The 15,391-nt window shown below is 37.1% G+C and overlaps 1 protein-coding gene across 4 annotated transcripts in view; it reads right to left on the bottom strand.

Annotated features, from left to right (window-relative positions):
- carm1p1 overlaps positions 1–14,207 on the bottom strand; it is a 47,128-nt gene extending 32,921 nt beyond the window's left edge. For all 4 annotated transcript variants that reach the window (XM_012952634.3, XM_031890667.1, XM_031890668.1 and 1 more), the window contains exons 1-2: positions 13,932–14,207; positions 13,270–13,612 (exon numbers count right to left, since the gene is read on the bottom strand). In XM_012952634.3, coding sequence (XP_012808088.2) covers positions 13,270–13,549 — 280 coding nt within the window. In that variant the 5' untranslated portion in view covers positions 13,550–13,612; positions 13,932–14,207. The remainder of the gene's footprint in view (positions 1–13,269; positions 13,613–13,931) is intronic.
- Between the last annotated feature and the right edge of the window lie 1,184 nt (positions 14,208–15,391).

Raw genomic sequence — 15,391 nt, 5'->3', positions numbered from 1 at the left:
AACGGCGGAAAAACCTTTCCGACTTTCCATGATTTTGGAAGCCTCACAGAGGAATAAATGGCACTCTGCAGCTCCAACCTGGCCCAAGGAAAGCCTCCCATAGGACCCAATGGCACTCTGCAGCTCCAACCTGGCCCAAGGAAAGTCTCCCATAGGGCTCAATGGCACTCTGCAGCTCCAACCTGGCCCAAGGAAAGTCTCCCATAGGGCTCAATGGCACTCTGCAGCTCCAACCTGGCCCAAGGAAAGTCTCCCATAGGGCTCAATGGCACTCTGCAGCTCCAACCTGGCCCAAGGAAAGTCTCCCATAGGGCTCAATGGCACTCTGCAGCTCCAACCTGGCCCAAGGAAAGTCACGATACTGAAGCTTGAATGAATCCGAAACATTCATACTCAGCACAACAATGCGATTTTTTCGCGACGACGACGAAAAAGTCACGAAAAATATACGAAAAAATCATAACTGCGACGAAATAGTCGCCAAAATACCGATCATTACGAAAAAAATACATTCGAAGCGTTCGTGCCTTAGTAAATCTCCCCCTTATGCGCTTTGAATGTGTCCAAATGCGTTTTTTTATAATGATCGGTATTTTTGCGACTATTTCGTCGCCGTTACAACTTATTCATATATTTTTTGCGACTTTTCCGTCGCTGTCGCGCAAAAAATCGTATTGTTGTTCCGAGTACGAAAGTTTCGGATTCATTCAAGTCGGAAAGGTTTTTCCGCCGTTTACGAGCGTTCAATATGATAAAGTTGCGACGGTGACAAAATAGTCTCGCAAAATACGATAAAGTCATGACAGCGACGAAAAAGTGTCAAAATTTTCGTTTCCAATCCAAATTTTTGCTATTCGGGATTCAAATTCGTGCTTTGGTAAATCTGCCCCTAAGTGTTTGTGAATCATGCGTGTTATTTCGGCGCGCAAATTAACGCATGCGATATGCGACTTAACGCATGCGGTAATACTGTAGCAAATTGCACGTTAATTTTTGCGTCTATTTTAACGCAAAGAAGCGTGCGATAAAACTTATCGATCTCTAATGAATCAGCCCTCATGAGTGAGGACCAAAACGTCGATCCAAATAAAATGAGTATCTTTTTTTTTTTTTATAAAATTTTCCTGCTGAACATCAGCATTTTTTTACATATTTATATAGTCTCTCTGATTTGCACCCAGGTTGTAACTCCTATAGGTGTGTGCCTCAGTCTTTTTCTATATATATATATATTGTATATATATATATATATACTGCTGAAAAGACTTTATGGCTCATGTTCTGATTTCCAGCCCTAAATATGGTGAGCATGCAGTGGCATTTGGAATTAGTTTCCCTAGCAGATTCTAATCTGTGGATCTATAAATATAACTAGCGTCCTTGCATTTGCTCATTTACATAGATATATTCCTTACCCTGCAGGCAAGTCTCACTGACACTTCAAAGCTCATTTATCTTGGAGCCACTGGAACAGCAGAGAGACAGCTGGCACTAGGACATCACATAGTGCTGTGCCCTTCATGCTTCTCCAAAGGGATTTATGCTGTGTCCCATGAGCTGGATTAAGCCCTAACTCCCCTGAGGAAGGAACATGGGTGATTATAACAACACCCACTTACTGGATTGCTCTCTAAATTAGGCAATACATCAAGTCTAGCCTATTTACCAACATGCCCTAGAGAAGAGAGTGTTGGTTTAGCTATGTTTGTGTGATTAGGATTAAAATAGAAACTAAAAATGAATATAGAAATGCTTTGTTTTATATACTAAACTTACTGTACCATCTGAGAGGATCCGCAGCCCTATAACAGTAATAAGCCATGCCTTCAAAGTTAGAGGTGGTTTGCCCAGTGTTTGTAAATCAGATATAGTACAGGAATCTATTCTGGCAGATGCTTTAGCAGCACCCCAAATGTGTGTGAAAAACTGCATGTGCAGTTGCAGTCACGTAAAATTGCAATTAATTAAACGTACTTGCAGCTAAATCTGTTTTTTGCACTTCCTCATAGTTGCGCTTAACTATTGTGAGCAAAAAATTGTACACAAATAGGGTTCCTACTAGTGATGGGCGAAATAATTCGCCAGGCATGGATTCAGGACGAATTTCCACATTTCGCCATTATTATTATTATTATTGATTATTTTGTGAAACAGGTGATAAAATTCACTGCATGACAAAAAATTGTCTCAGCGTCAAAAAAATTGCAGTGCACATCATTTTTTTGATGCGCACTGCAATTTTTTTTTGATGAGCGACTTTTCAAAGATTTGCAAATTTTCACCAAAGCAAAACAGGACAGATTTGCTCATCTTTAGTTCCCACAGCACCCTGCATCAATTGCCTCAGAGTCCTTGCACCTAAAGAATTGAGTGCAGATGTAATTTCAATGCCAGAAGTGACACCAACCGGACACGGCACGATTTGCATTAAAGTGCACACACAACTTGCCTTGTTTTAATGCATTAGTTGCAATTTCGTGAGGTGCATACCCCACTTAAGGCCTTAATGATGCTGGAAAACCCAAGGCAATTGCATCCAAAATTGTACTTTGCACACTCAGCTTGCAGTAAGTAAATGACCTATATTATAAGTTACTGTTAGAATCACTTGCCCTGTGTGTTATTAAGAGCAGTTTGTATCACACACAGTTATATTGTGTTTCAAGCCACATTTACCAGCTCTAGGCCAGCTACAGATACTGGAAGTTGTAGTTCATTATTTCACTGCTGCTGGCAACCCGTAATTCCAAAGAGTGCACTGACTCCCTCCATTTTTCCCATTTTTTAATGTCACCATGACATCACATTTTGAGGAAGTAATGTACTCCGGAGAGAAGGAGCTGAAAGGGCTATTCATTGCTTTACACCTTTGGGGCAGTAAATAAAATAACCCTTTGTATGAGTTGTCTCTATACCTCAATGTAATAAAATACTGCTCTGCTTGTTTTTGATTGCTGCAGCATTTACTGTAAATAGACTTGATTTATTTTATCATAACATAACCTGCATTCACCCTTCTCAAGCAAATCTCAGTCTTTGAATTCCTCGCACTCAGGGCCTTGGTTAGTGCTTAAGTACAAACTACCTATTATTTTTTTGTTTTTTTACTGTTTTTGTAATTTTTAGAACAGAACAGTGTCTTTTTTTTCTCGTATAATATTTTCATTTAGTAATGGATAAATAAATAACCAAGAGAATGTTTTAATCAACTAATATAATACTTCACTCACCATTGCCACAAATAGCTTGATTCATGTATAATCTACTAAACATTGTGGTGAACTGGTTATTGAGCAATAATATCAGGTATTCCAATTCTTGTATGTTAGGAAATAACACATATATACGTCCTGTGTTTTTATTTTTTTGAAAAACAAATTTGTGTTTGGGACTTATTATCAGCAGGGACTGGGCTTGTTAAAAAAAACATCAGTTTTAGCCTGCTATAAACTGAAGGTTGGGAGAACGTTTATCTCTTAGCAGCACAATGATCTAAAAATACAAGTAACACTGGAGTGGCTCTAGAACAAAAAGGTCTGCAGTGGAACAGTCAAAGCCCTAATCTTTAAACCAACCAAGAAGCGATGGCAGTTTCCCAAAACAAGTGCTATCCAACTGAATTGAATAACCTGGAGGTAATCTGCCTAGAATAATGGGCTGAAATCACTCTTGAGCATTGTGCAAAGCTGGTGCATAATTACTGCAGCATAATTAAAGCTGGTATTGCTACAAATCCTAGCTCTACAAAATAATATGTGTGTAGTGGAGACAGCATATTTTTTGTAACAAATAATGTGGTTTCAAAAAAATGTTTATGAGCCAAATGGTAAATGGTCGGAATACTTTTGCAAAGAATTAATATTTGGTGATGCACTTCCATATTTAATGTATTAGTATCAATATATTTATTCTTTGTTCTTTGGTGCTCACTGTAGGGGAACCTGGAAGATCCCCAAATATTACAGAATAATATGGAAACCGCAGGGCACTTAAATACATTTCCAAAAACATTTTATTCTTACATTTTTTCTTATGTAAATAATTTTTGAAGGGAAATCTGAGTGCTCTGCTGTCTCTATCTTATTCTGAACACTTTTGCAAGGCATTGAATAGTCCAGATAGCAGTATATCTGAAAGATTTGTTTTCCCCAGTGTGGGCAAATGGACAGATTAACAGAAGCTAGCAATACCATATTAATCCAATTTGTGATACTAAAAGGCAAAACCTTTATATTATACAGTCATCTATAAGCATACAGGCAAAATCTACAGTAGTGACTCAGCATGCCCTTGGTGTGGGGGGGTGGCATTCCCTAGACCAGCCTAGGTTGGTGCTAGGAGTTGAAAGGCCCTTGGTTAAAGCCTTGAGAGCACTAGGTTGAATATCGCTTGTCCTAAACAATTATTGTCTCAGATGAAAATAGGAGGATCTTTAGAAATGTCTCAGGCCTGTACTCAATGAGAAGATATCCTATAGTTAATTTATTTATGACCATGTTAGTACAGTATCTAGTAGAATTAATTCTAAAAACAACTGACAGGTGTAAGAAGGTATGATCCAGTCACAATGTTACACCTTCTTACACCTGTCAGTTTCAACTAACACCTAACTGAATAAGTTCAATGGAACCATTGTGATTGGATATCTGTGTCTGAACTACCATCAAGGGTTTAAATACCAGGGAATTCCCTACCAGTCATTTGAACTGAAGAAGCCACTCGGATGAGCGGTGAAACGTTTTCAAGAAAAACTCAGAAAAGTCCAGTTGTTTTTAGAATTAATTCTACTAGATACATGACCTGGATGAATGAGAATCTTCATAGACACCATGTTAGCAGTGCATACAGTTACATTTGCTAGAAATCCAAGTGCATAAAACATCTTTCAGTAGGTGTTTATTTCATTTTGATGGCTTACCACAGTTTCTGGAATACCACAATTTGTCTTAAGTAAGAATATCAAACCTATAGCACTCCATATGCTGCTGACCTGCAACTTCCAGAATCCACCAGAAACTGACGATTGTTGTGGATGATGGCGTATGTACAATAAATGCTAGGAATCACTAGGCTTAACCAATAATTACAGGATAAAAACAGTTGGATTTTTCAGTATGGTCTTTAAACTAACTTATGTCTTTGTAGTCATGGGAAGATCCCATCGAGTTAATGTAAATCTTTGTGTGAGATTAGTGAGCAAAGTTAGGGTCACTATAACATTAGGTGAATGAAGCATCTGATCTCTACTGTAAATCTAAGCAGGTTTCAGATAAAGCAGTGAGTTAATGTTTTCAATGATATATTCATAGAACTTAGCCTGACATTTACCATCCTCCAGTGTAATTGCTAATTTAGAGTGACAAATTGTTATCGTCAGTCAGTGACTATGGTTGCACTTATTGAACATAGTGACGTGTAGCCCCTTTGTAACGCAGTGCTGTGAGATACAATGGGAGAGATTTTCACCTATTATGTTTCATTTTGAAGCAAAGATGCATTTTATGTTGTAAATAAAAGGTTACTAGAAAAAACGAAATATAATTATTAACTCAGTTGCCCTCTGAAATGATTGCTCTGCAGGGTCCCATTATCAAAGCATGTTCAGGTGATGGAAAAATTATGTAGCTGACTGATGCACACTACTCCATATGAAACTGCTAATGGAGAGGCTTATACACTCACCCACTATGAAACCTTCCAGGGGACTAATTACTGTTCTATAAACCAGACAATTAATGAAGACACTTAGAGCCACCCGTGCCTGTATACCCTGCTTGTAACAAAACCAAATTTTCATTCTTATTAACGAATATTCCTTGTTTAAACCCATAATAAAAAGCCACATACACCTAAAGTAACTTAATAGCATCCATAAATCCATTTTGATCTATAATATGTGGGCCGAGGCTTTTTTATGTGATCCTGGGATAGAGTAGCATGACTGCAAAAAACGGGTGCCCATGTGTAGCAGAAAATATGATAATGTCTGTGATTTAGTCAAAATGAAAGTGAATTATATTTTTCATAAAACGTTGTACATTTTTTTCAGTAAAAAATTATTTTATGTTAATGTTGTGTTCCGTACACATTAAAATTATTGTTGTTCAAACCATCCCATAATGTAGTTCTTTCTCTCTTACCCCTTTTTTATTCTTTCCTGACATCTGCATTTCACACTTTACTTGTTAATTTTACCCTAGGACTTAAATTATTACTTTTGTAATAGCCATAGCTACAGACACAAGCATTTACCTCATTTAAGCCCAAATATTCTGGATATAATTATGAAAGATGTGCAATAGATTGCAGTTGGTTAGAATTTTAGTTGAGAAACTTATATATGCTACAGCTCCAAATTACAGTAGGCCATTTCCCATCGTCAGTTTTCAAGCAAATAATATTTGTAATCTTTTTTACAGCACCTTGTACTTGATAGTAACTACGCTGCATGAATCCATATTGGTGGAAAAACAATCCTATTGCGTTTATGTAAAGGGATTCAGTCATGGAATAAAAACATGTTTTTTAAAAAACACATATGACATGGTTCTAGACATATTCTTAGTTTCTCAGGTGCCCTCAGTCATGTAACTTGAGCTCAGATAAACTTCAGTCATACTTTACTGCTGAGCTGCAGCCGATCAGCAGAACAATGGGAAGGGAGCAAGATAGCAGCTCCCAGTAGATATCAGAATAGCACTCAATAGTAAAAAATCCAAGTTCGGCTTGGGACTCCTCCAGTCACATGGGAGTAGGAGAAACCATAGGTTATCTGAAAGTTCTAATGTGTAGCGCTGGCTCCTTTTGAAAGCTCAGACTCAGGCACAATGCACTGATATGGTGCCTACACACCAATATTATTACTAAAAAAAAATACATTTATTGGTTCAAGAATATAATTTTAAATGGCAGAATCAGTTATTTGCAATGTGAACAGTGTAATGCAGTAATAAAAACTATACCATAAAACATGACAGAATCATGATGTTTAAAGGATTATTAGTAGGCTTATATATGAAGACCCTAAAGACCCAAAGACCCCTGGGTCTGGAAAATCCATTGTCCCAAACATTCCAGATAACAAATCATATACCTGTATTAGAGATACATCCCTAATAACATTTATTATATTTCTGTTTGCCCTTAAGAAACATTTTCCAATTCATTTTCCATTTAAAAAGGTTCTGCAACTGTTAGCCCCTTTCCAACCATTAGGGAGATCACACATCTATTATTAGAGGTACAGGTATGGGACCTATTATCCAGAATGCTTGGGACCTGGGGTTTTCTTGATAAGGGATCTTTCTGTGATTTGGATCCCCATATCTTAATTCTGTTAAAAATACATTTATATATTGAATAAACCCAATAGGGTTGTTTTGCCTCCAATAAGGATTCATTACATCTTAACTGGGATCAAGTACAAGGTACTGTTTTATTATTACAGAGAAAAGGAAATCATTTTCAAAAATTAGAATTATTTGCTTATAATGGAGTCTATGGGAGATGACCTTTCCGTAATTCAGAACTTTCTGGATAACGGGTTTCGGATAACGGATCCCGTACCTGTACATGGAATGCACATTAGGCCTGATTAAGTAAATGTGTAATAAATTGTATAGTAGTATGATTTACCAGGCCAAGGAATACTGCTTAATGATGTATACTCACAGCCCACCTGGTTACACAGCAGAGGAGCAGTCACTAAGCATACATCATGAGGATTGAGCTGTGTGCAGAATGTTTCTAGTCTTTCAATTAGAAATAAAAATACATTTTAATGCCTCCCACTACAAACTCCAGTTACATATTGGTATCTAAGTAAAATGGGCACAGACATCCACTTGACCGTCTAGCAAACCTCAGAAGGGTTTAGCATTACAATATCACATTACAACATTAAAATAACTGATCTCTGCAGTTCAAAATACATTTAAATGGACTTAAATATCACATGTGTTACTATCAGACTTTGTACTCCTGTAGTAGATCTCCTAAATAAACATGGAAGCCCAGCCCAGTTACTGGGAACACTGCAGTTTTAAGATGTTCTTGGACCAACAGAATGTATTTATTTTATATCTATGCTCATAATGGGCTAAGAAGAGCTTGAACCAAAAACTTTGAGAACTTCTAATTTAATTCTTATGCTTCGCAAGGTGTCATAATTATTGCCCCCAAAGGTCCCTACAATCTGTCAAATTCTTGTTAATTCCCTTGATTTTTTTTTTTTGTGGAACTGTTGCACCAACTAAGTTGCACAGATTACTTTCCAGTGCGGGAAAAATTACACTGTGTAAGTATGGTGATTCCCACTGGAAAGTAATCTGTGCATCTTAGTTGGTGTAACACTACATGCACAACAACAAACAATGAAAGTATGTACTTCCAGTCCAGCTTCTTCTTCCTCTATAAAATATTTCCATTCCTGGAAGCCCACAAGGTGCATCGGCCAAATTTAAATTTGGGAATCTGGGCCTGATAAAAGCTAAGATATCTCTGCCATAACATAATAACAAGTAATCATGCATTGAATGAGTTTTTTTGTTAATAAAAAAAATGAAAAACCCTAATTCAGCCACCATCAGCCCCAAGAAAATGACAGTAGCAGTTACATTCACATGCTGGCCTCATTCTTCCCTCTTCTTTAAACAAAAATCTACTAGAAAGTAATAAAATTAATTTCCCAAGCTAACTCTGGAGCTGTCCAGAACGAGAGACTGATGTCTTTAGAGCACAAAAAATATTTGTTCACAGCAGGCAAACCTGAGCCCACATCTGGCATTCATTCGGCAATCATGCAACCCTGTAACAGTTCAACTGAGAAAATGAAAAATGTATTATGAAAATATTGCTGTTTCAAATAGGATTTCCATGTGACAAACCTGCTCATTATCATTTATTGCACCTTACAGGAAGCTAAAGCTTTAACGTCTTGCCAAACAAAAGAGTTCAACATAGTTCAAAACTAACTATATATATAAAGGGAATAATGTAGCCCCTTATGTAAAATATATTAACGTATTAGAAGTGACCTTGCAGTTCCATCATCATACAGCGGCACAAGGCTACAGGCCTTTCATATTACAGTAGTTATACATATAGAAATATTCATTGTTTTTATTGTTTAACTTCCATCTTAGATATATATTTGCAGGGTACAAGAGCTTTGACATGATTTTGCATCTATACTCTACTTTTACATCCATAGTCTAATGGCAATTGCTCAGTTACAGGCACTACAGAAATCAAGGATCCATTCAGGGCCAAGTGTTAAATTACCAGCAAGGGAAGCTTTTCCATTGAGAAGGTTCCCTGCATAGGCTGCGTTCCATCCCTGGTCAGTCCATACTCATGCTGGGCAATAAAAGGAAGGAGCTGCTGTCGCCCAGATCTGTTTTAGGGCTAATGGGAGATCCCCCGACCTACTATTCACAGGCCATATTGGCAGTTAAATACATTATATAGATATATATTTGTTATCTTTCTTGTTATGGGCATTGGGTTAATGCTGAATTTTCTGACTATTCAATACTCATTGCATGTCTGCAGAGGCTACCCCATCACAGCCCAGCATAGTTAGGGACTAAATGGAGACTAAGCACAATCTATGCACTAAGGCACCTGCATAGGAAATGTAAATTAAAATTTAAAAGCTTATAGCTGCTATAAATGTTTTTATTTTCATGTAATTGTGAGAGTATATAAACTTGAGCCTCATGGAATACTAACTGTGTCAGGATTTTAAATGTGAATTTAAGCTGCTGTGATTTTACTGCTACCGAAGGGTCTGTGAAGTGTGCATCTGATTTGTGTTAATCCAGCCTTACTTATTATTTACAATATTGTAAGCTCCGATCTCTGCTGATAGACCCATAAACGAAATGGAACGATAAACTTTGAATGTTAGATGAGAGCAGTATGCAGTGATAGTTCCCTGACTGTGAAGTGGTTTCAAATGATTCATGGATATACATTAGGGGCAGATTTATCCAAATGTAGAGCTTGCAACAGAAAAAATTTACTCACGCTCTATTTATTCTTATGGGATTTTTAAAAGCAAATTTATTAATGGCTGAAAGATAGAGTTCACCCTTTAGTAATGCACTTCTAACACTTCTAAATCTACTAGAAATAAAGAGAAAGTGGGTGAGAAAGTGGCGAGTTTTTCTGTAGTGAGGTCTATTTTTACACTTCTAAATCTACTAAGAATGAAGAGAAAGTGGGTAAGAAAGTGGCGAGTTTTTCTGTAGTGAGGTCTATTTTTACACTTCTAAATCTACTAAGAATGAAGAGAAAGTGGGTAAGAAAGTGGCGAGTTTTTCTGTAGTGAGGTCTATTTTTACACTTCTAAATTTACTAAGAATGAAGAGAAAGTGGGTAAGAAAGTGGCGAGTTTTTCTGTAGTGAGGTCTATTTTTACACTTCTAAAACTACTAGGAATGAAGAGAAAGTGGGTAAGAAAGTGGCGGGTTTTTCTGTAGTGAGGTCTATTTTTACACTTTGATAAATCTGCCCCTAAGTTTCAGGAGTTAGCACAAGTTTAGCCACAAGGTACCTGATGCACTTTCACCCACACGAACTGCAGGAAAAGAGGGTGCACTGAAGGCACCTAATAAGCTGTACACTATTGTGTCTCTTAGGAAAATGTCACACGTAGCGTATTCTCGGCAAGCCGAAAACACAAGAATACTCCCCTTCACTTGAAAAACTTCTATCTGTGCCTGCACCAGGAAGCAGTGAATATGCTCAAGTGCAGGCACATGTAGCTGATATCACCTACATGTGCCTGCACTCAAGCACATTCACTGCTTTCAGGTGCAGGCACAGGCAGGAGGATTTTCAAGCTCTGGGGCTTTTTCCGGCTTGCCGAGAATACGCTACATGTGGCATTAGCCTAAGCCTTATGTGTGGTAGGGCTGTCAGCTATTGAAAGTTGAAAAGCAGCCCTGTTCTATCAGAGTAATTACAATAGTCAGAAATGAATTAGGGGGTTGTATTGTTCTTTAAAGGGGTGGTTCCTCTTTAAGCTAGGTTTTAGTATGTTATAGAATGACCACTTTTAAGCAACTTTCTAATTGGTCTTCATTATTTACTTCTTATAGTTTGAATTATTTGCTGCCTTTTTCTAATTCCAGCTTTCAAATCAGGTCACTGATCCCATCAGCCTATTGTTTTGTGATTAGTATTATTCTTTATTATTGTTATTTGTACTTTTTTTGGTACTAATTTTTCTATTCAAGTCCTCTCCTATTCATATATCAGTCTTTCATTTAAACCACACTCTGGTTGCTAAGGTGATTTGGATCTTAGTAACCATAGCTGCCAAAACTCCAAACAGGAGAGCTGCTGAACAAAATCTGAAATAATTGAAAAAAACAAAACTATTAATAATAAAAAATGAAGACCAATTGCAAATTTTCTCAAAATATTACTCTCTACATCATACTAAAACTTAACTCAAAGGTGAACAATCCCTTTTAGCATTTTCGCAAGCAACTGAACATATAGATAGCCGTGGCATCAAAGCAAGCCCTATATATTTATCAGCACTCGCCTACCACTCAAATGTACATTGTAGCAAGTGTGTTTCAAACTGTTATACTTCTTGGAAGCTACATTGTTATAGCAACAAAACGCAAGATTAATACTGCATGAACACCACACAACATAAACAAGAGTGCGCAAGTGGGAATACCTAGAAGTCAGCATGTAAAAAACAAAATGATTTGAAAATCTAAAAATGCAGTTATAAAAGGTAGCTAAGAATGTAAGACCTGATTTATGATCCATGTTTGTACAATGTGTATACTGTTTACCTTGCCTTAACCTGAGATGAGCCACAGCTGTTGCAATGAGCTCAGAGTTTGGCACAGCTATGTGAGAATTCTTGTTGGGTATGGGTAGCTGGGATATCCCTCACTGCTGCATTCTATTGGCCACCGCAGGGACATGACATTTTCATTAATACTAAGCCACAAGGCACTGTTTGGCCTGATAGAGATCCACGTTATAAACACTGACAGTTACAGGCTCTAGAAAACACTTTACTATACAGAATAAAACTTAGTCTGTTTTGGAAACAGATATTTATTCCCAGACAATTTAACCGACTGAAATCACCTTGTACTATAGGCTCCCTTTTCTCTGAAACAAATAACTACTTAAAAAGCATTTAACCCAAGCTTTCTGTTCACATTTCAAGGGCAACTGCACATAAAAAAAAAATCCCAACCACAAGCACGCAGAACTTAATGCTGATGGCTGCCTGAACAAATACCCAAATGTCAAACTTTGTGTCTGTGTCTCATGACTGCACCTGTATGGAAAACCATACTAAACACTACCTCTTCTTCTCACAGATACACAGGGTATAACCTTTGTAGTATATAGAAGGTTTTAAAGGAGAATGCTAGCTGTAACACAAACATGCAGATGCATAGCAACCCCATAGTACCAAATGTCTGAGATTAGCGCATCAGATGAAGGTGTTTAGTCTTGGAGTGAAAGGTGGTCCACTAAATTCCTCTCCTTTTTATACTATTTGTGTGTTGGTATTATCCACAAATACTGTGACTGAGTTTCTTCAGCGATTAGTGACTGTGGAGATCTGATTTGTTATCCTTTATATAATGCCAACATGTTACATAGCAAAGTCAGATAACTTTTCATACTCTACTATTCCCCAGTAATACTAACTAAATGGACAACATTTAAAAAAAAAAATAAAACTACTTTTAAATCATGATTGTCTTAACATATACATATGTATTTATGCAATAGCTGCCATAATTCAGTAGAAGGTGTAACATTTTAGGGAGTTCACTTCCTGCCATACTTAGAAAGAGTATAGGTCCCTGATGAGAAAGTAAGGAATGCTCACATGAGGAATGCTGCAGCTCACTGATAAAACTGTTTATGGAAAATCATGCAGTAAAATTTTAGTCACTGTACAGAAATATTTACCCGTGGTTACAGTGAGTGAGGTCTAATATAAATAAAGACCTATATAAAGGCTTTATTATTAGTGTTTGCTTAAAAATCCTCCTAAATTTACATACATTCATTTAAGTTACAAAGCTGTATGTGATCAAATCAAAACTCCCAATAGTCATAGTTATAGTTATATGTTGGTATGTATTTGTCTCCATTATATTGGTTTTGTAGCACTAAAAAGGGTTAAATCAAGCCTGTTCATCATTGCTGTAGAATCCTACGTAAGGTAACATACTGCAAGTGAGATAGGCAGTGTTAAAGAAGATTCCTCACCATCTGTAATGGTTATGTCCGCATCATCTTCTCCAGGATGGACATTAAGTTGTAAGAGTTTGGTGTTTGAGCTGCTGGACAGCTGCAGTAATCCACATCCACTACTGTCTTCGCCTCCCTTCCTCTGCTCCTCACTGAGGAAGACCAGTTTGACACTGCACTGCAGTTGGTGGGGTGGAGGAGAAGCCATGAGATTCAGGGTGAGGGGGGAGAACTCAAAGACCGCAGCCCATCCACTGCTGAGCTCCGCTGTCTTAGAGAAGCTTAAAGAACTGGGCATACAACCAGCAGAGCCAAGTTCTGAAAAGGAGGGGTTGGTTGAGTTGTATCTGATGGTTTCATACTGAGAAAAAAAAAAAATACATCACTCCTTGTGTCTTAGAGACACCTTCTGGCTTGTTTGAGTATCTGCAACAGAAGGTTTCGATTTTTTTTTTTTTTTACAGTCGTAAACTGAAGGCTTAGAGGCCCAGGTACAAAAGTGGCTTTGTAATACAATGCACATTTCCAATACAGTAATATGCTGTTAAACATCACATCTGCAATGATTTTAGGTGAATGTGTAGCTGAGTGTAAAATTCTGGTATAAAACTCTAAGCTCTTAGCTCTAAGAAAATGCCATGTAAAAACCAACATTGAAAAGCAATGCTTTTTATACACACCTTTCCATGCCAACAAGTTGTTGCCCACTAGATTTGTTCTGTTGACTTCGATGGGTTTTGCCAGGACTGATATCTCAGTGTACTCCATTTATGGCATGAAATATACAATTACAATCATGCTAATTACACTGTAGGGGAAGGTAACTTTCTATTACCCAGGGTGCATAGAAAATGTGCCCCTTGGTGTTCAATTAAGATGCCTTGTGCCTTGGGGAAAGCTGTGCTGTGCTCCTCATACAGCAGATTGCACGTTACATGTTACAGAGATTTCTGAATAAAGCTAATAATGGAAAGCATCATGTGATGAATTGTGTCCAACAACTGGAGAGGCGATAAGAGGAACTTTATTGCCATCTCCTGGTGTATTTGGGCAGTTACAGGGGTTATACTCTGGAATACAAAAAATACATTAGGCAGACTTGTCATAATATAATAATGTTAAAGTTTTTCTTTTTTAAGTTGTGTTTTCTATACATTCAAATGCTCAGAGTAATGCTACAAGAAAATATTCAGTGTAAGACGAGCATCATATATCTGTAGTTTTCCTCTTTAGTTAAGCAATATTCTTCTTCTTGGTTTTATTTATATCAAATAGTAAAAGATTATTTCGTGTTAATATTATATTTAACTGCTGTTGTTAATTGTAAATGTTTTTGGGTCCTTTTCACATGCTTTATATTTTTGCCTCCAGGTGTATCACTTGCTAAATTCTTACAAAAAAAATGAGACATATTTAAGGTCAAGGAAATACTACTTTTCTTGGGTTTGCCAAAATGTTAGACACTTCCCAGAGAAGTAAATCATAATTTCATCCCTTTACCATGAAACTTTCTAAAGCAGGGCTGCACTCCAATCTTCACTGTCTCTCACAGGCATCCCACTAAAGACTTAGGGGCCAGTTTATTATTATTCAAAGGTCAGGTTCCTGCATATCAGTGTTTTTTTTATTACATGATTGTATTTTTATCAAAGGTTGCTTTCTAAAACCTGGCAAACTTTTTATTTTAAAAAAAAGTCTAATCATGGATTTTAAAAAAGAATGATTGATGGAGAAAAAGAAACAATAAGGCAAAAGAAAGATCATTATTACTTTTTCTGAGATCAATATGTCATAACCCAACAATTAGTAATAAATCTGCCCTAATGTCAGTTATGTAAAATGTATTAAGGAAATGAAGATGGCTATACACGTAGCAATAAAATCGTACAATTTCTGGACCATGCGTGGGCTCAGAATTATTGTCCCCATGATTTTCGTACCATGGCGATCGGTCGTTCATATGATCAGACAGGTTAGAAAATTTAGGTTTGATAAAGATAAAATCTGCGTGTGTATTGTGTATCGAATGATGCCCTTGGGGACCTACAAGGGAAGTCACTTTCGTAGGATTAGTGTCTGCCAACTATTTCATGTTCAGAACATCCTCCGATTTGTATCTTAAGGGCATTAGTCTACAATT

This window comes from Xenopus tropicalis, chromosome 1, assembly GCF_000004195.4.
Source record: "Xenopus tropicalis strain Nigerian chromosome 1, UCB_Xtro_10.0, whole genome shotgun sequence".
NCBI lineage: Eukaryota > Metazoa > Chordata > Amphibia > Anura > Pipidae > Xenopus > Xenopus tropicalis.
The sequence above is the reverse complement of the archived record's forward strand: the minus strand, read 5'-3'. Positions and strand labels throughout refer to the sequence as shown.